Source organism: Columba livia, chromosome 8 (assembly GCF_036013475.1).
Source record: "Columba livia isolate bColLiv1 breed racing homer chromosome 8, bColLiv1.pat.W.v2, whole genome shotgun sequence".
In the NCBI taxonomy this organism is placed as follows: Eukaryota; Metazoa; Chordata; class Aves; order Columbiformes; family Columbidae; genus Columba; species Columba livia.
Genome location: NC_088609.1, coordinates 29,521,002 through 29,545,133, shown reverse-complemented (window position 1 = coordinate 29,545,133; position 24,132 = coordinate 29,521,002). Strand labels below are relative to the sequence as shown.

General features: G+C 37.1%; 1 protein-coding gene across 1 annotated transcript in view; it reads left to right on the top strand.

Moving 5' to 3' along the window:
* Nucleotides 1-24,057, top strand: part of MIGA1 (mitoguardin 1) — a 35,739-nt gene extending 11,682 nt beyond the window's left edge. The window contains exons 8-16 of the mRNA XM_065071311.1: nt 11,926-12,026; nt 16,108-16,226; nt 16,408-16,480; nt 16,820-16,906; nt 17,030-17,128; nt 17,453-17,587; nt 18,533-18,586; nt 20,371-20,487; nt 20,821-24,057. Of these exons, the coding sequence (XP_064927383.1) occupies nt 11,926-12,026; nt 16,108-16,226; nt 16,408-16,480; nt 16,820-16,906; nt 17,030-17,128; nt 17,453-17,587; nt 18,533-18,586; nt 20,371-20,487; nt 20,821-21,039 (1,004 nt within the window). The 3' untranslated portion in view covers nt 21,040-24,057. The remainder of the gene's footprint in view (nt 1-11,925; nt 12,027-16,107; nt 16,227-16,407; nt 16,481-16,819; nt 16,907-17,029; nt 17,129-17,452; nt 17,588-18,532; nt 18,587-20,370; nt 20,488-20,820) is intronic.
* Nucleotides 24,058-24,132: the final 75 nt, after the last annotated feature.

The window sequence follows — 24,132 nt, the reverse complement described above, 5'->3', positions numbered from 1 at the left end:
AGAGGGGAAAATTCTCCAATTGTAGGGCTCCTTGTCAGTACTGAATTCCTACTACTTCATATTATTATTTTGCTTTCTATGGTAAAAAGGAATGCTGGCACTCGAACTAATGGGGACTTGTGTGCACTGGCCTTAAACTTTTTGGTAGTAATTTTAAAACCTATGCATTGATGACATTTCTATTTTGCAAAGATTTACTTTTTATTTTGCCTTAATTACGCAATTTAAAACGAATTGCGTGAGCTACTGCAGTGAGAGATCTCTCACAAAGGTCTGTGGTGTTGGATGCTTTTGTTGGAAGGTTTGTCTGTTTCTTTTTTTAATTTGCTCCTCACACTCAAAGATATGCCTGGCATTTTGGAGAGAATGAGCACAGCCTTTAACCTAGAGACAAAACCCTTTGGAGAACATATTGATGTATTTGAAACCCCTTCTCCAGCTGTTGAGAAAAGAAACAAGCAAAAAAGTCATTGCATAATCGATGTAGCTGCTGAAAGCCCATTTGTATATATTTTATTAACTCAGACTTCTATAATGTTTTAGTGTCCGTGGATGAATATCTAGGGCCTGTATTTTCCTCCTTGCCCCTGAAATGTTAATGGAAAGATTCTAGTTTGAGAGTATTATGTTTTCCTTGGTTATGCACAAAAGATGTTTCTGTTTATAGTTTTGAGGCTCCAATGAGGAGGTGGTTTGTCATAGTTCAGTTGAGTGTGCTCTAGTAGTACATGCTATGAAATCATTTCCAAGTAGCATAACTTTTACTGAGCATTTGAAAATTTTGGCTTGCTTTTTGTTCCTTGAAGATGAATTTACATTAAATTATTTCTTCGTTTCTTGGAGAACGGCAAAACATCTTTCTAGTGGCCGAAACAGAATTGAAATCAAAACATAAGAAAATAGCTTGTTTTTTTAAAGTGTGATCCCAAGAAATGCCCTTATAAAGGAAATAAAACAGTATTACTAAGTCTGAGGAAAAGCCCAGAAAAGTTATTCTAATCCCATTTAAAAAAAAAGGCATATTTTGAACATAATTTAGCTACTATGCTTTGTGTAAGTTCAGTAACTGCTAGAGACTACTGCATTTTACTATGGGGTCTCTTGTATTGCAGTTTATTGTTGCAACTCCTTATTTCTGACTTGTAATAGATACTCATAGGCAGATGTTTGAATTGGATCATATGTCTTCTGCTACCAGTAATATTTAAGACTTTCCTTTAAAGGCATATTTGTCCAATATTAATTAACTTCAGCAACGTTTTTGACCAGAAAGCACCCAGGCACAATGTTGTTGTGAGATTGCTAATTAAAAGTTCCACTTAAAACTGCAAACTAAAATATCTCTGCAAATGATGCATCCATGAGAAGATGCTAATGCTTGGGTTTTCAGTGATACTCCTAATTTTGGCAATACTATACTAAAAAAACAAAATGGCTTTGCATGGACCTGCCGTGAATTTACTGGTACTGAGAAAGATTAGTATTTGATAACCTAGGGTGGATGTTTGTTTCTCTTAATCTAAAGCTTAGATGCCATTCCATTGCATAGAACAGATCAGCTGAAGTCTTTCCAGCAGTGACTCAAGATAATCCAGTTCACTGTGCACTGAACCAGCACTGGAAAACTCAAGGTCACTTGTTGTATGTTAGCTGGGGGTGATATGGACAGAAACTTCTGAAAACACTTCCAATAAGATCGGAAAGGGTCTGCTGCTGATTTTGAGGACCCTTGTTCCATTTGCCCAACAGCTTTGCTCTCAGATCCCGCCAGGCAGGCTGTTCGTACACCTTGTTGCTTTTCCTTAAATGGCATCCCTGAAACCTGTCATCTCTCTGTCCACACCAAAACTCCCGTTCCAGCCCTTGTCTCTCTCACTTCTTGACTCCTGCCATGTTCTCTTGTCTTGCCTGTTCCATTTAAAACTTGCTTCTCTCACATGGACTTAACTGTTGTTTGTAAAAATCACCTTTCCTCGGTTTTTCTGACTGGAGGATTCCTTTCCTTGAAGCTCTGTCTCTCCCTCAGGACGTCTCATCAAATGAAATACAAGCTATTTCTCCTTTTAGCTCTAAAGGCTGCTCGGAATGGAGTCATCGTCCACCTTACTGATTTAATTTCCCACCTTACCTGTTCCTGTGCTTCCCTACTCAGTCCTCTTAACACAAACTCTGTCTGCCAGAGCTTAGTTTTAGTCATTAACTTCTCAATTTTTTTTTTTTTAAATTGTTTAAAAGTACACATTAACCTTCTTGTAAAGAAAAGTGATGATTTTCCCCACACATCAGGGCTTGATTTAATAACCACTTGCCTTCATTTTGAACACTTTCAAAAAGTGCATACAATACGTGGAAACAGCCTCCAAAGGCAAGAAGTTGCCTTTCCCCCCCTTCCTGTGGTATATTCCTAGCAAGTTGTGGTTTACAAATTCTTTTTTCTTACTAAGAAGGATGTATATGCACTTAACTTCTATGTGTCTATATACATTGTGAGTATATATGTTCCAGGGATGGGAAAAATTGACAGATGGTAAGTAGTGGGGGCTGGATAAGTGCTTATTTTTCTGGCTGCAGTATTGCAGTGTAAGGTTATATAAACTGTAGATCAAGAATATATTTTGGCCCATAGGGCTAATTTCTGTTTTAAAATAGAATTCGGACTAAAACAATTCTTGTATTAAAGTGTGTTTTTAAGAGAGGCTTGACTGAAACATTCTTGGGCAAGATGAAGGCAGGAGAGCCAGAATGGGGTGGGGGAGATATAGACAGGGATAGCTCAGAGTTTGAAAATACTTGAAAGGTAATCAGCTCTCTTAGCTTGGTAGCTTAATCTTCAATGTGCAGAAACAACATTTTGAGGTTTTCTGATTGTTTTTGAGCACAATATCAAAATGGAATACTGACAGAATTCTATAAAATCAGCAAATGTAGCTCTTTGCACCGTAGTTCCCTTATTAGCTCAATACTTCATTTAGGACTAAAATAGATTTAACTGCAATTTATTTTCAAGGGTCTGGAATGAAAATACTGTGTCTGAATGCACACATACAAAAAGCTAACAACTTTTCTCAACTGCTGTATCTACTACTATATTTAAATCTTGCTGCTGTTTAAGTCAAAGGCTCTGACCCATCAGCCTGACATAAATGGTCGTAGTGGATCCACATTGCTCAGACTTCAATGATTGCTGTTTACTGGGCCTGTTATTTAGCTCTAGCCAACCCCCATCGCTACAGCAATACATGTGTATTCATCAGGAATATAGTTTGTGGAGGCTCAAGTAACTTATGTAAGTATTTCATTCCTAAAGGCCTTTTTATCTCTTAAAATTTTCTTAAACCTTTGTTTCAGCTTGACGTTTTGAAGTTGAACCTATATACGTGGGAGTAAATAAATTTTTGTGGAAAATTACAGCAAAAAAGTTCCGTGAACAATAACAACGGAGGGACTAAAATTTATATGTGTGTCTTTTTCTCTCATACATGTATTTATGCAGTTAATTACTAAAATTGTTATAAAAAATAACTGGATTTGAGGTGCATTTTATTTCTCTTTTGATGGCTGAACCTAAACTTTTTTTTTAAACTAAGTTGCTGTTAATTCTCTAATTCTTTGTGGGATATCTGCTCTGTGCACCATGTCCCACCTTACCTAATAATGCTGTTTGTAGCAAAGTGCCGTAGTGTAGCTGATTCAAGAGCACATGTCGATCACACCAGGCTGTATTCTCCCTACTGCTATTTAAAGCTGCCCTTGTTCTACATGCAGATATGCTGCAAGTACTTAAAGGTAAACATCTACATATTTCCAGATGGTATAAATTACATACATTATTTATTATTCACGCTTTGCTTTGGTCTTAATTTACTACAGTGTAACTAATATTGACTAAATAGCAGCTTTAGCTACCTGTGTGTGAGTAGCTGCTAATCAGTGGCAAGCGATATTCCAGGGCCAGGCTGCACTAATCATTACTTACATTATAATTCAAGTGCTAATATGTTGTTACTAATGTTATTAATTTGTTTTTTGATTTAAGTTTGATAACTGATGTTATTTAGTAAACTGAAGCTCCGGAGGAAGAACTCTTCTGCCTTACAACTTTTTAAGGATCCTTATCTCATTCTTTCCTACCCTCAGGGGCAAGTGGAATGCAAGCAGGCCCCAATCAGTAGGGCACTTAAGATATTCTTTAAGTCTTATTGTTTAAAGTTAAGTATGTCTTGCTAATTTAGGTTCTTAAGCTGTATGTTGTGTGCAGCTGGGTTTGCAGGAGCCAGGCACATTCCTGTGTAGTTTCACTGGAGTCTGCAGAATTCTATTGATTCCAGGATAGAAGGGAGTCAATCTTTCTTTTCTGATACTGTCTTCATATATGAGCAGAATTACCAACTGCTAGACAGTATATTTTTCATTTAATGGAGGAACAAATGAATATGTGGGTTCTGTTCATCAGTCTCTCTCGCTTTGTAATGTCAACAACCCTGAAACATAATACATTGGTTACAGAAAAGCCTTTCAGCAATCTGGTGTTCAAAATCTTACTTTGAAGAGAACATGCCCTTGCGCTGTGTCTAGCAAAATAGTCTATATGCTAGCCTCCTAAACTCTTTAATCTTGCCATTTATATATATATATATATATATAAAACAAATCAGGAATCTTTATAAAAACAAGTTTCAGGAGCTGAGCAATGGTTGCTGGTTATTCTTGTCTGTTTTCATCACTGTGTGTGCTACTTACTGTCTGCTCTTCCATGAAGAGACGTGTGGTGGGAAAGCCAAGAAGGTGACAGTGAACTGCCCTGGGAGGAAGCAAGGGACACTGCTAGTAATGCACATGGGTAAACATCTTGCTTCAAGTACCCACTAATTTCAAGAGATTCTCACAGGTGTAGTAGATCTGTGTGTAGAGGGGTAAGTTCACTTACTTTTGAGACTACTCTCTCAAGCCTGGTGAGATTTTTCTACCAAACCTGCTTATGGAGGCTTCTGGTCTAGGAATGGTATTAAAGGAGATGATTCTAGAGGTGTAAGCCTCAAGGTTAACTTTGTACTGCCTTCTCCTGTCAATATGACATTGTATTTTGTATCTGCTCTGCATCACAGTGAGTTAACACACAACGAATGTGGTTGAACAGATCATTCCATTGTCACTAGAAAGTGTCTGTGCAAAAATAGCGGTAGGTTGAGCTTGTTTTTAGGATGTGAAGAACTAAGAAAAGGCAGTGACGTTCAAATCTGACTATGGTATCTGGCAGTCTTCACAGTACTGTGCTGTAAATCCCCACTGGACAGCTTACGTTTTAAAACAGGCAGCGCTGTAATGTAAACTAGACTTAGCTCTGGACAAAATTGATGTTAAGCTTTCTGAACTACAGGAGAGTGGAGAACCCCTAGAAGAGGAAACAGTGACAGCTTTGTGTCACACATCCATCTGTCCAGACTAGATAGCTGAGCAAACTAGATTGCCAGATCTTCTCTCTTAAATACAGATACAGAAACTGTTATCTAAACTGTAATAGACTGAAAACAGGAGGGTGGTCAGAAATCAAAATCTTCTCTAAAGGATAGGGATTTAAACCTTTAAATCAGGGAAGATCTGCTGATTTTTAGCTTTGGGGTAAAGAAAAGAAGTTGCAGAAAATTGTAACCCCGTGTAAATGTAGAACCGTATGTGCAAATATGAATAATCAAAGTTTACATTTTCAAATAAATGAAAAGCTGTATGATAGGTGGAGACCTAACAGTGATATGTAGTTTACCCAGGTTATACATCTCAAATCTGTTTCAGGATCATGTGTCTACGTCAAGCAGAGATTCAGAGCAGTAAAACAGAGAAGTGAGCATATGCACACATTTATTTTGTGTTTACTAACTGTCAGCTGTCAGCACATAAGATGTGTTAGTTCAGGTTATAAAATACACATTAGATGTTGCTTTATTTTCTTAAAATTCAGATTTCAGCAATCTAGCACCACTTGTGTTTATTCTGTCTCTTCCTTGAGATTTGAATGGCAGAGTTCCTCATGGTGAGGTCTTTCTATTTTGAGATTTTGGTTTCATGATAAAGTCACCACAATGCTCCAGGGACAGCTTTCACAGCTCACATTCTCTGTAACAGAATTATATTTCTAGACTTTTGATAATTTATTTGCTTTAAAAAAATTCCAACTATCAGAAAATATTCCAATTCAGTTATCAAATTTATGGAAGAGTTGTTTAGCAGATTTAAATCTTGAAAGAATCATTTGATTTATCACCATTCCAGAATATCAAAGCTGTATGATAGTTCCTAATACTCTTGAGTTATTTAATGTACCTGTGTATATGGCTTACAAGAAATAAATTTTAAATTCTTTTCTTAGGTATATTTGATTTTTATTTGGAGAGATTAAAATGATTACTCATACATAACCTTTTTTTGCTGTCTTTGCCTTTGCTAGATAAGACTATTCAAGGCACTTGATTTTACCCCTTTAGGCTATAAGAGCAGTAGCCGTGGTATTTTGATTTATATATCATTAAACGTGTGATGCTTGGCAGATAATATAACTTTATGGACAAAGTCAGTATCTTGAAAATCTCTTAAAGATCATAAGGTTGCTTTAGGGAAGTTGCATCTCTTAGCAGGTGACAAATATTCCAACTCATTACATCTCAGTTTTCAGGTGGATTGTTTATGTTTTAAACTTAATGGATTGTACTATTCCATTTTTACATGTACTCTCTACTTATTTATAGTTGAGCATGAAGAATATTAGTCTTCTACACACATGCTTTTAATCAACTGGACTCCTTTTGTCTTAAGAATAACAGTAGAGTAATAAATACAGGACACTGAGAATGAAGAACATCTTGTGTTTTGCATAATGATAATTAGGTGAGCATTCAGGTCTTAGAAAATGGGCCTTTTTATACCTGTGTGAGAGTATTGTAGTGCAAGTCTTTTATGTGGAGCTTGGAGATTATAGTTGCACTTGGAAACAATTATGGAAGCTCTTTTGAGTCACCTATTTCTGAGGAAGTAAGATTTGGCTTTCTGTTTGCACAAAACCAGATTATTTTCTGCATGAAAACTACTAAGGTGTTTGTTAAGGATGTAACTTCACAGCTCAGCAGTTAGGTCGGCCAAAACTTACCTTGAAAAAGTCTGTGAATACTAGAAGGAAGGTGAAATCGCAAATGCCAAGTACCTGGTGCTGTCTGGTACTCCCGTTGTTCCTTTCCATTAGACCATTGCTTAGGTTGCTGGTCAAATCCTGGTGAGCAGAAGCTGTGTGTTCACAACAGGGTCTGCTGGAGCTGTGAGCACATTCCCACAGCCAGGCTGGCTGATCCTGCAGCACTGGAGTGTCTGTTCCTGGATCTGGGGTAGGAGGAGTGTGGGCTGTGGCCTGGTGGGTTTGTTTGTTTGTTTGGGGGTTTTTTTAAAGGGATTTGTCACTTTAGTTTGCATCAGAGCCGTCCCAACAAAGAACCATGAGACATGTTTAACTCGTGGTACATGGTACTGGTAGAGTAAAAGATTTGGTTAGGTGTTTTTAAGACCCTGGCCTGTAATACGTTTTCATGCTGAAGTCAGTAACACTTTATACACAGTGAGTTGAGATTCCTTAGCGACAGGCACTTCCTTGAACTGACATATTTGTGTTATTAGAGAATGTAAACACAATTTAGCAGTAACAGTTCAATCCAGAATGGTCAGTCTGGGCACCCTGTTCGCTTTTTTTAACCTGTTGCTATACAGCCCAGTTATCAGAAGGTGCCATCTGAAAGTTGGGATTGTTTTCTTTTTGTAAATACGGCTTAAAGTGAAATCATTGCCTTCTAGGTGCATCCTGCAAGACTTCTTATAATACACTAGCAGCTACTTGGTAAGACTGATGAGTTTTTTAATGAGCGTTCAGTCAACGCTCTCAGAGTTATGACTATTTATAAACGTAAATAAAGCTGCTTTTGGACGCTCCAGCAGCAGTGATGACATACCACTGTGCTGCTTGTGATGAGCTACAAGATTGTGCCACGTCCTCTTGCAACTGAGTTATGTAGCAATTCGTGCTTCTGCGCCCTCAGATTATTGCGATTGCTTTGTCTGGGTGTGAAGCCGCACGTGGGAAGGGCCCGAGGAGTGCGGAGCACAGCGGCTGCCTCTGTGCTGGCCCGGCAGAATGCTGGGGCTCTTGGCGTACCCTCACTTTTCATGAGCGGATTCCTTTGCAAGGTTTTCTACTCTTAGGAGTCTATCAGCTCTCCCCTTTCTCATCCTGCTTTCAAGCTCGACTTGTGTTACTGCACTGATGTTCCGCTGAAGCAGGAGGGCTGGGGAGAATAGGAAACCATGGCTTTAACGGTGGCACTCAGAACTCAATTCCTCAGTTCCCAGGGAGTTCTTTGCCAGTGGCTAAGTGCTTTCCCTTTTTTAACTGCTGCATGGAAGCGCCAAACTCACTTGCAAACTCAGGCCATGTTTCATTCAGGGTTGGAGGGAAGAGAACATGTGAGCAGCTTTCAGAATTTAAAACATCCCAAATTGAAACCTAAAAAGCTACTTTGTGTGCACTTCCATCTCCAAGGTCAGATTTTGCTCTTAGAGTTTAAAGGGTTAGTTTTGTGGTCTGTCTTGCCACACAAATCTACCAGAGCAAAGACCAATATTCTAGGTTAGGACTCTGAACAGATTTGGAAGCAGCTTTGTTCTGATTCAGTTTTTGGTTTTGTGGCGGTTTGTTGTTTGTGGTGTTGGTTGGTTGTTTTTTTGGTGGTCTTTTGCTTTTTCAGCCTGTTTAGTTTCAGATAGTTGTTTGCAAAATCTTATAAAGCTACAAGCTTTAGCAATAGCCCATATTCTTAGCCTACTTAATACCCTAAATCTAACTTTAGAACTGCATATACATTTTGAGGCACTACAACCAAGAGTCTTTATGGCAATTACTGTTGTCAGTATCTGCCACATCTGAAACTCTACTGCATTCTCTTTACAAATATAAATGAACCCAAAATAATTCCCCAGCTTCTTGAATAAGTAAAGTATATTTGAAGCTCACGTTACTAGTATTCGTTTCCTGAAGGTATTAGAGGACATAAGGACTAGGGAGGACTGTGTGAGCAGTTGCAGGCGCTGGTGGGTGGGTTCCTCTCGCAGCTGTTCATTCCAGCAGTCTCATTGTGCTGCTGTCTCTTTTACTTTGTGTTCTTGTGTCTAAGAATGTTCTCCTGGTACTTGCATGGTATGTACTCCAGCTGTAACTTAATTTTCACCCTAACGTTTTCATAATAGTGTGCTCTCTGCGCAGTGTGGGTATTGACAAGCACCTGCTTGGGGAAGGGTATTTTAGGTATTAGCCTGGTGGTGGCCAGAAGATCACAAATTGCTGACAAGGCTGTTTGGCTTGCTTTGGGGAAACTGTATGCACATATCACTTGCCAAAGGTATTATTTCACTCAGCATTACCAGCCTTCTCCTTAATCAATTTTTTTGGTCGTAACATACAAATTTTCTGCCTTTTTTTGTAGTAGTGAGAATTTTCTTTGGGTGAAAACCCAAATATTCCATATTCCACCGACATGTTAAAACCATACTGCCTAGCTGACAGGTTTTGGTCCGTATTAGAAAGCTTGGAATTATGACTTCTTCAGCAGAGATTTGTTCAAAATCTTCTTATCACTGGAGTTTCATGTAATCTGTAGTAGGCTGGATACAACCCCTACAGAAGAACCCCCAGTTCTCTGGTATTGTGGGCTAGAAACTCTGTGGTTCCTTCATTTACACCAATTATTTTTATTTTACAAATCTGCAGAATAAATCGTATTTAAATAGCATTATTCCCATTTATGTGTGATCAATCACTTAAATCCTTCAGTGTCAGTCTGGGGGTATCTTGTTGTATTTGAGCTATATGCTCACATGTTAGAGCTACAGCACAGTAATTATCTGACAATATCCAGAGGCTTTGAGGCTTCACTCTGTGGTATAGTTGGGACATCGCTGTGGTGGAGACATTCTTGGGTTGTGAATACATTGATATATGAGACTACTTGACAGCTGCACTTAGTGTACATAGGAGTAGGGTCCTTACCTTAACATCTTCATTAAAGCCATCAAAGATCTTTATCAGCGTGGCTCACACTTTTCTCTCGTAGGAGTTTGTGACGTGCAGTGCTACTTGTGAATATAGCTGTTTACTTCTCATGAAGTAAGTGTTCCATGTTGCCTACGGACTGGGAGGATCAGGAAATAATATTGCTTTGGATTGCACTTGAACCAGGTGCTAGAGGGCTGTTCTAACTGCGATGTAGAAACTTTGGTTTTAATTGCAAATTTATTATGGAAAACAACTTGGCCAAATGGAGAGGTTCAGTGGAAAAACCTGCAACCAGCCTTTACCTCCCTGGACTACCCTATAGTTAAGAGTATTATTGCAATTTCAGCAACAGCTTATGTAAAAAAGTGAACTTGGAAAAGCATTTAGTGTAATATTAAAAGGAGATTAAAGCAAATAATGAGTTAGAAATAAGAAGGAAACATCATGTTACCCGTTTGCGCTGACTAGACCTCAAGTAAACGCTTTATAAACCACAGTTTGGTTTTCTGTTCTAGCTTTTCAGATTCTAGTATGTGATTGTTTCTCAACCAACTTGGATGCTGCTGTACTTTTCCACTTGGTTTTAAGAGGTCAAAGAAAAAGAACAAACTATTAAGAATGATCTGAAAAAATCAAGAGACTTTTAATATGAATATTGCTGAAGTTGTGATTACAAGTTGGAATCTGCTTAACTCTATCTAGTAAAATCTTTGTCCAAACTTTTAATAATTTTTTCCCTCAGTGAATAATCTCAAAGATGGATATTTATTGTTACATGCAGTCCTTGAGCTGTCATTCCAAGTCCATAACTAATAAAACCATAACAACCACCGAAATAATAGTTATGTGGATTTGTAGCGTTTCAATTGATGAGTAAACCATTCCAGTATATTGGCGTTTGGCCACTTTGCTATGTAATAATGTTTTTTTATGAAGTATTACCCTAGCAACAGATCTGGATGACATTGGGTAGCTGGTTGCCGCCGACTGTTGGAAATAAAACAGATTCTAGCAATGCGTGTGTAATGTCTGAAGGTAAAGAACCCAAAATAAATGCCTGTGCTCTGCTGAGAATGTGCTATGGGGCACATCAAGCCAAAGTCTGACTTACTGACTTATGAATTTAATCCTTCGGTGACAGTGTTTCTGTGTGGTGAAAATAAAACCATGTATGCTAGTCATATGTGCAATAGTTGAGATCTGAGAATAAAATAAAGGGAAACTGTTGCAGATGATTACAATCAAAAAGTATCAGTTACTTTAAAGGCTTTAAGAATTCTAGTACTATAGGAAATGCTTCTGGATGTGTTATTTCAATGGAAAAGCTGTTTGGGGAAAGAGGATACAGTGAAGATTAAAACCTTCACCTGCTCTCCTGAAGAACCAGCAAATGAAAAAAAGGCATGAGAATTAGAAAATGAATTCAAGTGAAGCTGAAACCTGGGTTTTATTAATGGCTTTTATTTAACACAGTATTTCTTGGTTACTAAAACACAGAGCATTTGTTACACAACCTAGCCAAGTTAAAAACTTAACAGGGTTTAGAGTAATATAGCAAAGTAATGTCTTCAGACAGAGAGATCTTTAGAAGTCTATCAGAGAGGAAATATTGCAGATTATGTTTGTAAGTCTACTTTAAAGACAGAAAAACACCGTCACCTTTACGTATGTTCGGGGTCATGGGAGAATTTACTGTGGTGGCAGTAGTACAATGTTGTGCCTTCCAAATGAAGGCACTACATTAAAGTATATGTGAAAGACACTTGCAAGACTTAAATGCAATGTTCTGATAGTCTAATAATCAGGTGGGTTTTTCTGTGTTTGTGTTTAATTTTATTTTAAAGATAAAAATACAGACATTACTGTAAAGGATAATACAGATGATTTCTGCCTTCGAGATACATTAAGCGTTGCATCAACAGACTCCTTTGTTTCCACAGCTGAGGTAAGACTCTTAAATATTGCTTCTTTTAATGATTTGCTGATGTATTTGAACAGTGAACAGAGGGATCTTAATTGTTTACAATAATTAGCAAACAAAATGTATTTCTCCTATGGGGGAAAAAAAGAAGAGCTTTCCCAGCCTAGTTGTAACCAGCTTCCTAGCAGTTCGAGTAACGAAGCTGGGACCAAATTGCTTATTGGGTTTTTTCTTTGGTGCACTGGCAGAATGTTTTCCCAATTCCTTCTAAAAAGAGATTACTTTTGAAAAATGTATCAGATTTTCATGAGTAAAGAAACACAATGAGTTGAGGGCATAGTCGTTCCTTTCACCATGAATTGCAGTTTTCTGTTCTCTTTTTTTTCCTATTCCCTTACCACAATATAAAGACATTAGAAGAAGGCTTTGTCTTTTTGAAGTTAGGGGATTTTTTGGAGAGGGAATTATCAGAAATTAACAGCTGCCTATTTTAGTACAGTCCATGCATAATATTATATTCTTCATCTAGCTTCCCCTAATTTTCTTGGATAAGGCCACAAAGGCCACGTTAGCTGTGTATGGTATTTGCATAGTAAATTAATTGATTTCACTTTTAGGACAAGGAGGATCTTTATCTAATAGCCAATGTGTTCCTATACGCTGACTACTCATACTGTAGAGTTTTTAATTCTTAGGAAATACATATTGTAACAAAACCTATATATTAGCACTGAACTAATTTTGGTACCATAACACTGCTATGTGGGTATTATGTAGGCAAAAGCCTATGTACCAGACACTGCACATAGCCTAGGATTATATCACCCTGCAAGGAGCATTACTGCTACTGATGCACACAACACAGTGAATTTGCGTTCTTCGTTATGCTTAAATTAATAAAGTTACGGCAACAATTAGATAAATCATGTTTTGATCGTGTGTTTTCCCAAAATGTGTTTCACGCTCATCCTGCAGCTACTTATATGGTGTTAGTTGGGGGGTTTTTTTGTTTGTGGTTTGGGGGTTGGGGGGGTTGTGTTTTGGTTTTATGTTTTAAAATATAAAGATACCTGGAGAAAGAGATCATCATCAGCCTTCTTAATACATGGCAAGCTTAGTTTCCCAGAACATAAGGAATGCTGACTGTGCCAGTAAATTGACCCTCTTATTAGGGGGAGCAGGCAAGAATTCCTCAAAGGTCTAGCATTATTTAGTTCTGTTACATTCATGTAGGTGGTTATTTTGGTAGTCAACAAGGTCTTGATTCACAGCTGAGAATTTTTTCTATTAAGGAACAACTTGTGGGTGGCAAATAAGAGTTTTGAGTCTATTCATTCGACCAAAGCAGCCAGGAAATCCCAGGCTTAAAAACCATTGCAAGGTCCTGAGGTTTGATGCTTTACACCAATGGTTTCGGCACCTCTTTACTGGCAGATGCAGCCTTAAAGCTGAACTGTGCAGAGAAAACTGATTACAAGAAAGAGTTCAAGATTTACAAGAAAGAGTTCGTTTTCCTTCTGATGTGAAGTTCTTACCTAGAAAATGTTGTACGCGCTGCATGTTGTTAAGCATGGCAGATGGTTTGGCCATTCTTCCAACAGCTGAACTCTGCTGTGTTAGAAATGTGAAGGCATGTTCGGAGCATCTTCAACCGATTTTATTTTGAACCAGGATGTTTATATCGGCAAGCTTTCCCCTCATTTCATCTCAAAAAGAATGGCCATTACTGAGTGTTTGCAAGACTATTTGAAATATAATACTGTATGTTACATATATGTGTATTGTTTTTTATCTACTTATAAAATATTTATATAAAAATGTATTTTTAAACACTAGAAAGCATCAAAAGAAAATCCATGATGCCTCCAGAAGCATTAGGATGCTTGTCTGGAGACCACCTTTTCCATTTGAACTTAAAGGTCACTTTAGTTTATAGTTTGCAGTTTGTTGAGGTTTCTTCTCCTCTTTTTGCATGCTAAGGGAGGTCAGTTATATAGGAGTTTGCGCTCCCTTTCCAAATGTCATCGTTTGGGACTAACTTCAATCTGTAATCAAAATCATCTTGTCAGTGGAAGAGTAGTTCCCCCCTTCTCTCCTGCTCAGTAGCCGGTTGGTTTAGCTTCTTTCTTCATTAAAGCTCAATAATATGCATTGCACCAGTACCACAGCTACTTTGTTTCATCCGCTAGCATGAGAGGAATTTAAACAAACAAAATAAAGCCAAATATAATCAAGGGCCTCACCCAGCTCCCAGGTACCGGGTTCTGTGTGGATCTGTAACCACGAGGCTGTGATCAGGAACCTTCATGTGCTGAAGCTGTTGTCACCTGCATCCAACTGGAGAAACCACCAGCCCTGGTTCAGCTCAGGTCTGTCAGTTTGCCTAAATAGCTGAAGAAGGTGATTTGCCTGAAGTTCACTTGGAAAAAAGCAATATAATCCCTTTTACCACAGAAATTATAACCTCCAAGAGAGAGGCAGCTGTTTGCAAAGTGTGTGTGTGTTCACAAACTATCTCTTCTCGTGCTTTGCAAATGAAATAAAGTAAATGGAATGAGTGCTTTATGGCTTCAGTAGTAGCTGGATCAGGTAAGAAATAAATTAGTATACTGATTTGTAGTGTTCTGTTTTGGCCTTTATTTTGGAAAAGATCTACTTATGTATAGTTAATACTTTCTTAACCATAATGTAGAAAAACAAATTCTGGAGTAAATATTTTTCACTTTGTCTTGTTTATACCTGTTGTAACTATTACACTATATACACGTGTGTATATATATATGTGTGTGTGTGTGTGTGTATTGATTTCTTATAACCAAAAGAAATCAATATATTCCTGTTTCTTCCAGTTGGTTAAATTATTCTATGCTATATGTTTTCACATATGTTTTCAACTGAAGGCTGTCTGGCTTCCTTTGTTCGGAAAGAACATAAATATCCAGGTGGGCTTTTTCAATTAGAAAATCCAAACCACAATTTGGTGCTATGATTAATATTGGCAAACTAGAATAAAATCTTTTGTCTTAATAGCTGTAAATCTTTTTTAGGAAGTCAGCTTATTCTACTCTGTTCTTCCAAGCAAAACAACTGATAAGCAAACACATACTTTTGAAATGGAAATGCTTTCAAGCCAGATGAATTCTGAAAGCGTACATTGCGAACTTCAGGATAACGTTTTGTTGACCTTAAAACTTTTATTCCTTCACTTATTCCTGAGCTATTGCTTCATCACGCTCAGTTTGATGACTCTCTAGAAATCTGCATAGGAAAGCAGGCTTATTTGTTTTATTTTTTACCCAAACACATACATTTAAGATGGAACCTGACAATTTTATGAAAGGAATTTGCTTATGGTAAAAAGGTACTGGTATGAGGGCATGGGTTCTGGCAAATACGTACCACGGGTAAGCCTCTTTTTTTGGATCATTAATAATATGATGTAATGCTTGGAGTGGAAATTGTAGCTAGCCATTATTTTGTGGATTAAATATGATATCCCTTAAACAAGACTTCTCTGTCTTATTTACATGCTTTGATTTCTTAATCTGCCTTTGTTTTTTTCTTGCTCTGAAAACGTCTATGATTTCACATTAATTTATACGATAACCACAAAATTAAAACAGCTGATAATGAAAACCTTTTGAGGAGCCTGTAGTAAAATGCTGGATGTTCATGCCTCATATGATATTCTTTGGTAACTAACAGGCATATTTACCAGTGAAACAAAAACAGAGCTGGGAGGATGTTGCTATTTCCAGTTTCCTCAAGATTTACATGAGGCAATCTTTCTGTACTTTGTGTCCTGACATTTGTTTTTAGCAGCTTTGAGATTATTAGATATAAGTAGGCAAATAAAAAACAAAGCTAAGCTGCATCTATTTTATTAATTAAACTTTTGAAACCCAAAACTGGAGCTTTATGAAGTAAAAGTCTGGCTAATAGTGTGGTGTTTCTCTTCTGTTTACTAGTTGGGTGTTGCCCTGTTGTTGTAAGCAGATGCAGAAAAGGATACGTCTTTCAGTTGAACATCAGGAAAAGTTATTTCTCTTTACAAAAATGATGTTAGCCAGGTCTTTCATGATCTTCAAACCGATTTCTTTTTCAGCTCACAGAGCACAGGGAGATTCGTAATCCGTATGGTCTAGATTCCCTTTGCCATTGCCCGCTGTATGAAGAAGCCATGCACTTAGCAGAAGAAGGCAAAATTTATTCACGAGTGTTAAGGTATTGATTTATGTCTATGTAATGGTTTCGAAGAAAAGTGACAATCAAAGTTAAATATTCCACACGGAACTCGTATTTTAGAAGTTATTTGTACTAGGTTTTTTTCCTAGGGATTTGACTTAGTTGAATTTTCTTGTGCTCCTTTTGCTAATGGTCTTTTAACCTGTTCTATTTCATACAGGACTGAAATGTTTGAATGCCTAGGAGACAGTGACTTCCTTGCTAAGCTTCACTGCATTCGACAAGCTTTTCAGGTAAATAGTCAAGAAAATGATTTGTCTGTCTGTCTTGTTAAGCCTAAAGTATATGGCATTAAAGCTAGCAATGCGCTTACCCCTGCAAGCATTTTTATAACGTGTTCTCAAAGTGAATATTTTCTTGTTGCTTTTACATTTCCATAGTTTTAAAATAGGATGTATTTGCAGAGGAGTCCCAGTTTTGTGATTAGCTTTGGGACCTTTGCACCAAAGGCTTATTAGGAACTTGCCTACTATACTAGTGGTTATAATTATATTAAAGTTGATTGAAGTGATTAAGGTCACTTAGTATAACCTGTGAATGAATATGTGTATATTTTCTGAAACCTTTTCTAGATAATTCTTTCAGAAACATCAAACAGAATATTTCTTGCTGAAAGTGGAAGAAAAATTTTGTCCGCTTTAATTGTGAGAGCACGAAAGGTAAAAGCCTTTTTAAGCCAATGTTTTATTGTTCATGTGACTTCCATCAGAATTCACTTTGCAGTGTAAATAAACCACTTCTCTCATTAAGTTTGCTTGATACTCATTGCTTTCATTTTACAGAATCCAAAGAAATTTGAAGATGTCTTTGATGAGATGATACATTTTTTGGAACAAACAGATCACTGGGACAATACTGAAATGGAACTTGCTGCTAGAGGAGTGAGTCTGAATTTCTGAAAAGTGCTTTTAGCCTTAATCGTACAAACTGTAGCATCTAAAACCCAAATTTTACAGTTCAGAATTGTGGGGGAGGCAACTCTTTTTTGTTTATATTGCTGATTTAGAGAAATGGCATCTACCACTGCAGTTTAGTATCAGAAAGCACATAACATTTTTTCGACCTTTCTTGACAAAGTATCTCTAATATTCATCAACACCAATTATAAATCTGCACGTTAATACAGAGTTAGAATATGGTGCATGCTGAATTCCACTGCTGAAAGATAAACTAGGTTACTTAGATCATGTTCTGATTTAATATAGGTGAAAAACCTGAATTTTTATGATGTTGTTCTGGACTTCATATTAATGGATTCATTTGAAGATTTAGAAAATCCACCAATATCTATTCAGAATGTAGTAAATAACCGCTGGCTAAATTCATCTTTTAAAGAAACAGTAAGTATTTACGTGTAATTTTCATAATCATTGTTCTGCAGCGCGTTAGAGTAAGTAGATGGTTTGATCAATCCAACATTGGTGTGAGCATTCTGATATAAAATTTCCATATATGCCGAAACTGTTCTGGCGATCTGTGATTTATATCCTTAAAGTACAGTGTAAAAACAACGATAAGTCCAACAACCGCAGGATAAAGACTGTGTGTATTGTTTTCACAATAGCATTGATTTGCAAAGCAAAGAAACCTTTTAGATCAAGAAATGGCCAGTTTTCCATTTATTTGTGTCTTTCAACTGAAATATTCCCTATAGAGGGAAAAAAAAGGTAACACACATGTAATTCTTTGTGTATTTGTGTGGTAATATTGTGCTTTGTGAGTAGTAAATTATCTTCAGCACTGAAGGAGAAAAGCCCAGTAAGGGTATCAGTATATTATATTTCACAGGTCCATATTTGGACAAAACATCTTAGGCAAATCTGAAGCTATTGCAAGAATGTTTTTGCTAAAATGAAAAAGGATATTTCAGTGTGTTCACATGATACTTAATATCTAAAATAGTTGCTGATGTCTGAGCACACACTTTCGTATATAGATGATGGGTCCTCAGTTAAACCCTGTGAATGTTGCTCACTGTTGCAACTGTAAAATCAGTCAAGGGTGCCAAATTACATTTGAATTAAACTAAAGAAAATGTTTCAGATTAAGATATGAAAATAACAAATATTAACTACATCTAAACCCCGTTATTTGTATCACCTGATACCTTATAGGTTTAAACTTTGAGTTATCGCAAGTTTGAAACTGAACAAAATACACATCCCCAAAATATAGAAATATAGTATTCTGAAGATCGCTTCTTTTGATATGGAAAATAATTTTGCTTATAGTGAAGTTACTCAGGGTTTGGGATTTTTTTTCTTTATTTTTTTTAATACTTTTAGGCCGTGGCTTCAAGCTGTTGGTCAGTCCTGAAGCAGAAACGACAGCAAATGAAGGTAAGTTGCCTTGCAAAGTAAGTGAAGCAGAGTTACTAATTGGCTCCTAAGAACATGAAGTTCTGTTCTGTAGCTTTAGCAAAATTAATTACAGTTCAACCCTTAATCCTGAAGGCATGTTTTAGACAAGAGGCTGCCGATGGTAGAAGTTTAGTTCATGAGGATCTAATATTAATATCATTTTTTTGCAAAAAGTCTTAGCTGAAAGATTTTCAACCCAGCTTAGGTTCAGTCAGCAGTGGTGACAGCAGTTTCTCCGACTTATGGCCCCACACATGTACCTTGGATTTTTGCAGACCGAGATCATTGATGTTGTATCTCACCTGCTTACACTAGGATTCTCAACTCCTGTGTCATCTCCACAGCTGATTAAATTGAGTCCTACCCCTTGACCCACCTGAGGTCCCGTGTTCCTCGCCCATGACAGGAGCTCTGTCCAGCCTCCCCCAGCCCCTTCTGCATCCTGCCCTCGCAGCGAAGGAACTCAGCAGGTCTCTAACCCTCTGCACTTCCACCTTTGGAGGCTTTTATTGCACCCAGGAGGCAAATGCCCGGTGTCTGTAAGAGCTGAGGCTCTGCTGCACACACCCGTAGCTGGGAAAGCGGGTTTGCACAGCGCAGGTGAGCAATCTGCTCACTGCATTGACTCCTTTCTCCAGTTCTAAGAACAGCTATTGATGTGACTCCTAACTGCTAAAGGCATATTTCATCATAGAGTTGTTTTCAACAGCAGTTGGTGTTTTGTAGAAGGTCTTCGGCTACCATTACATCTTAAGATTTGAGACGTTACATCCCTGTGTCGATATGACTGGGAATTTCATATACATAGCTCTTTGCTGCACTAGTTTTATATGGAAGGATTATATGTCCAAAATAGATGTTACAGTAACCTGTTACTTTCATCTCTATTTCAATGCCCAACTACCTTACTCTGCAGTTCATTTGTATACTGAAGCCTCAATAAGTTTGTAGCTGTGTAACTTTACTCCTTGGCACTAGTTTCAAAAGTGGATGAAGTAAAGCACCATGGAAGCCTTTGTAACAGAGACTAATTGTACCACAAGGAGTTTGAACTTAGATTTACTTACGGGCAGTTCTTTAGCGCTAGAGTTAGGTTATGGTTGGACTCGATAATCCCGAGGGTCTCTTCCCACCTAAATGTTTCTATGATTCTTTATGTGGTATTTTATGTTTTAATTTAGGATTAATTTATATTTTTATTATTTTAAAATTAACTGTGCTGATGTAAAATTATAAATAAAGGTTTATTAGCATATAAACTGTACATTCATATATGGTATGTAAATATAGACCATATTATATGAGTGCCTGCAGGTTATAAAAATAACAACAGAATGGAAATTCGCAATACTTTGAATTTTTCTTTAGACTTCAAGATGGATTCTTGTGTATTTGTTTTCCATTCGAAACTGTGCAGTTTGCTCGTGTTGGAAAGTTTCAGCTGTGCGTAGTGTATAGGGGTTTGAAGAGGAGTAGGTCAATACATTGATCTGTCATTTGGGGGGCAGACCAGATTCTTCGTGATCTTTTTGGGCTTATGCCTATCAATCTTAAAATATTTAAAATACAAAGTACCACTGGAGGAAAAACCTTTTCTAAAAAATCAGGAGACTTGTTTGGTATGGTTGTCCTATAGTTTAAAAGACTTCCAGATTACCTGAAGTAATAGGTGGTTTAAGCTTTTCTCAAGACTTAATTTTATATAATAGAGATTTATACTAAATTTCCTGTGTAACTTTTGTCTATGATTTTAACATCACCAGGTGCCTGATGGATTTTTTGCACATTTCTATGCTATATGTGAACATATCAGTCCTGTTTTGGCGTGGGGATTTTTGGGCCCTAGAAATTCGCTTTATGACCTGTGCTGCTTCTTCAAGGTTTGCTGCTTGTTTTTAATTACCACTTACCTTAATTATAAAAAATATCTTCTAGAGTAAAAGAAATCAGGATCTTATTTATAAACAAACATTTGCATTTTCCTAAGATTAAGACTAATGGTAAGAAACCACAAATATAAATATTTTCATATTAATTTTTTTAAAGCATAGAACTATTTTGCAGAGTCTGTTTTAGTGTCTTTTCTCTCTTAGCACCAGAAGAATACATAAATGGATGTTTTTAGGAAATGTCTGAAAAAAAAAACAGCTAGCATTGCATACTTTATTCTTCTTGTAAGTGAATACTAGTTTATCCTTTTTTTCCGCCCATAGGATCAAGTGCTTTTCTTCCTCAAAGACATTTTTGACTTTGAAAAAGTGAGATACTCAACCATGGAGAGTTTGGCTGAAGATCTTATGCAATTATTAATCCGACACACTGAACTTTTAATGGCCTATCTTGGAGCAGACTCGCTAAGACACATCAGTGCTTGTGTAAGTGGTCACGGGCATGTCATGACCAGTGGGCTTGTGGAAGCAAAAGTACAGTAAACTTAAACCCCTGACAGATGAAATAGGGTGCACTTTGACGTACTCCTTCCCACCTTTTATCTAAGCCCGGAGTTGTCATTGCTGTTACTGAGCGAGCATCTGAAAATGTATCGTGTCGCTAAGTGTGGAAAAGGACTTACGGAGGTTAAATGTACATCTGCGAAAAGAACTGGTGAGCATATTATTGTATGTACCTAAATTACATTTGCAGCTCAGCTGTCACTGTATTTATAGTTCCTGTATCCCAAAGCTTTTTTTCCTTTTCCTGTAATATTTGGGTAAAGTTTATTTATGAAATACTGTACTTTTGCACAGATAATTTGTAAGTGAAGCTGATGGAGTTATTTCCTTTAAAGGCTTATAGTACAAAGTGTTCATTATAGAGTCTCCAAGTCATTGTCTGTCTAAATCTAGGAGGTGTTTTGATGGGGGTATATGCAGTCTCTGACTCATGTGACACGTGCAATAATGTAATCACACTCACAAAAATGAACATCTTGCCACTGCCCTGCAATTGCATTTGTGTGGGTGTAAGCAGTCATGTTGTACTACAGCGCAACAGAGCGGTGTAGGACCTGCAGGCACTGTTGGGGCAGGAAAGACTTCTGGTATGCATTTTTATTTTGTTTTAAAATATCTAAACATCGTGAAGGTGTTTGAGAGCACTTATTTGTATTCAAAAAGCTATGCTATCTTCATTAAATAATTTAAAACTTTTCCTTTTTCTAAAACTGTTACTACTTTCTATGGTGGTGGTAAATAAACTAATAGCATTCGCAGTTCATATGTAGCATTTCAAAATATATTTTTAAATATGAGTGTATGATGAGATTTGTTAATCATGAAACAGCATCCAAGGCAGTGTTTTATAATTAAAAGCATTTCTGTCTTCCTCCCTTCCTTGTAGGAAGTCAAGTATCTATTTAAGAGGAAATTTAAGCAATTGTGGCCATCTATGTGCAATGCAAACCAGGCTCAGGATATGGAACTTTAGATAGGAGCACAGCCCAGTAAGGAGGTAGGAGGGAACTCGCAGTAACATTTTTTCCTGTGCCAGGGGTAATAAATGATGATGATCTGTATCTTTGAATTTCTGTAAGCTGAAACAATGCTTCGTAGTTAGCTTAGGCTTTTAAACTACGCTTACAAACGGTTTGCCACACAAAGCCAGCCCACAGGAATCCTGTGTCAGGTAATACAGAGTAAGTAATTACAGACTCATTCTAAATATTCAGGTACTTGAGAAGCATGTTGTTTAAATCTAGCAAATTGAAACAAACATTCATTATAAACATCTCAACTTTTGTTGCAAACACAACCCAAACCAATGATATTTGAAAAGGAAGGTGTGTGTAATTCCGTGGATTTTACTGAAGCTGACATTTTCCACCTTGTTGTACTCATTTGATAAATAGAAAAATGATGAAAATGTGTCGTATGACTTGTGTGAAATGCCAACTGACTGTAGTTTATTAAAAAAAATACCCATAAAGTATAATTCTATGTGTAATAAACCAGAAATTCCAAATGGTGCTGTTGGCCTATTTCCACCATTCAAGTTGCTGAATTTGCTCCGTGCTGCACTTTTTTCTCTGCAATGTCTTTAATACCAGAATGTAAAGTTGTTTTCACGCATCTCACTTAGATTAAACATCCTTATTTCCCTCAATCATGCTGCTCAAAAGTATCTGTCTTGTTAGATTCAGAATCTATAGGAATAGCTGGAACTAGAGGCAACAGAGTAAATGGCAAGTTACACAGCAGATGTACTACCTGGAGGTTGCAATATGTCAAAGGAAATGATCTGTGGTTTGTCTAGTCTAATAAAATGATATGAAGAAAATGACACCTTAGCATTCATCACAGGAAAACAAAACCGCACTTTTTCACAGAAGTAAACGTATATTTCAATGAGTGATTTTTCGTATTATTTATAAAAAGCTCTTGAAGAACATGCAACAGTGTTGCAGATGATATTATGTTTCCAGATAATTTAATAGTTGATCTTCTATTGAAACAGAAATGATTTTTGTTAAACAGAAGAGTGAAAAATGTCTAATGAAACACCAAAACATCTAGAAAATGGGTAAGAACCTGGTAATATCCGGCTTAAACAAAGGTATCCATTTAAAGTAGGAGCACTTCTATGCCCTGATAGAGCTCTCAAAATTCCATAGAATCACGTTGGAAACTGGATGGATGTATTTCCCATCCAGAATAAGAATTACAGTATCTGGTTGCTGTAAGATACCACCAACATTCAGAAACTATTAAGAAAGGACGAAAGAGACAGAGAGGGAAGAGGGAGAAACAGGGAGAGGAAGAAGCCGATGTGCAGGTACATGTGAGGATGCTTCGCATCTCCTGTGGTCTCTTTGGACCTTTTCACCAACACATTCTCATACGCTGTCCTTCTACCTCTAGAGACAGATCTATACGTTTAAATTGGAGACAGCTGTCTGCTTGGAACACGGAACTGCAACCAGTTCTGTTATCACCTAAGCTTTCCGCACCTTAGCGAGGAGGTGGGTAAAGAATATCTGCTGATACCCAGCCATATGGCTTCAGAATTTCAAAACTCCATGATCTTCTTTTGAATACGTAAGTGTGATGATAATATAATGCAGTTCTACCGTAGTGAATTCATAATCAAAATCAGAATTTGGTTTATAACATGTAAATTTTTAAATAGTTTTGAACGCCCCTTTCCCTGCTAATAAGAACGAGCTAAATTTAAAAGCAGTCCTCTCCTGCCATGACTGTGCTCCTAAAATCATAAATGTTGAATGTGTGGGGATTATACAAGAATCAAATATTTATATCATTTGTAGTTTAGTTGTAATCATAATCTCACTTTTAATGTGTTGTTAATGGTTATTATACTTCACTTTTGTAGTCTTTGGTCTCTATCAAACTAAACGTGTCAAATCAAGTGACAGAGTAAGTGTATTTGTGAACTTTCTGTTGCCTAAATGAACTGCAGTTGTGTATATTAAATAAAATAATACAGGGAAACAACTGTTGCTTATATAACTGTATCTAAAGCTTGAATTTGCTCCCTGAAGTCCAACAAAAAAACTACTATCACGAAAG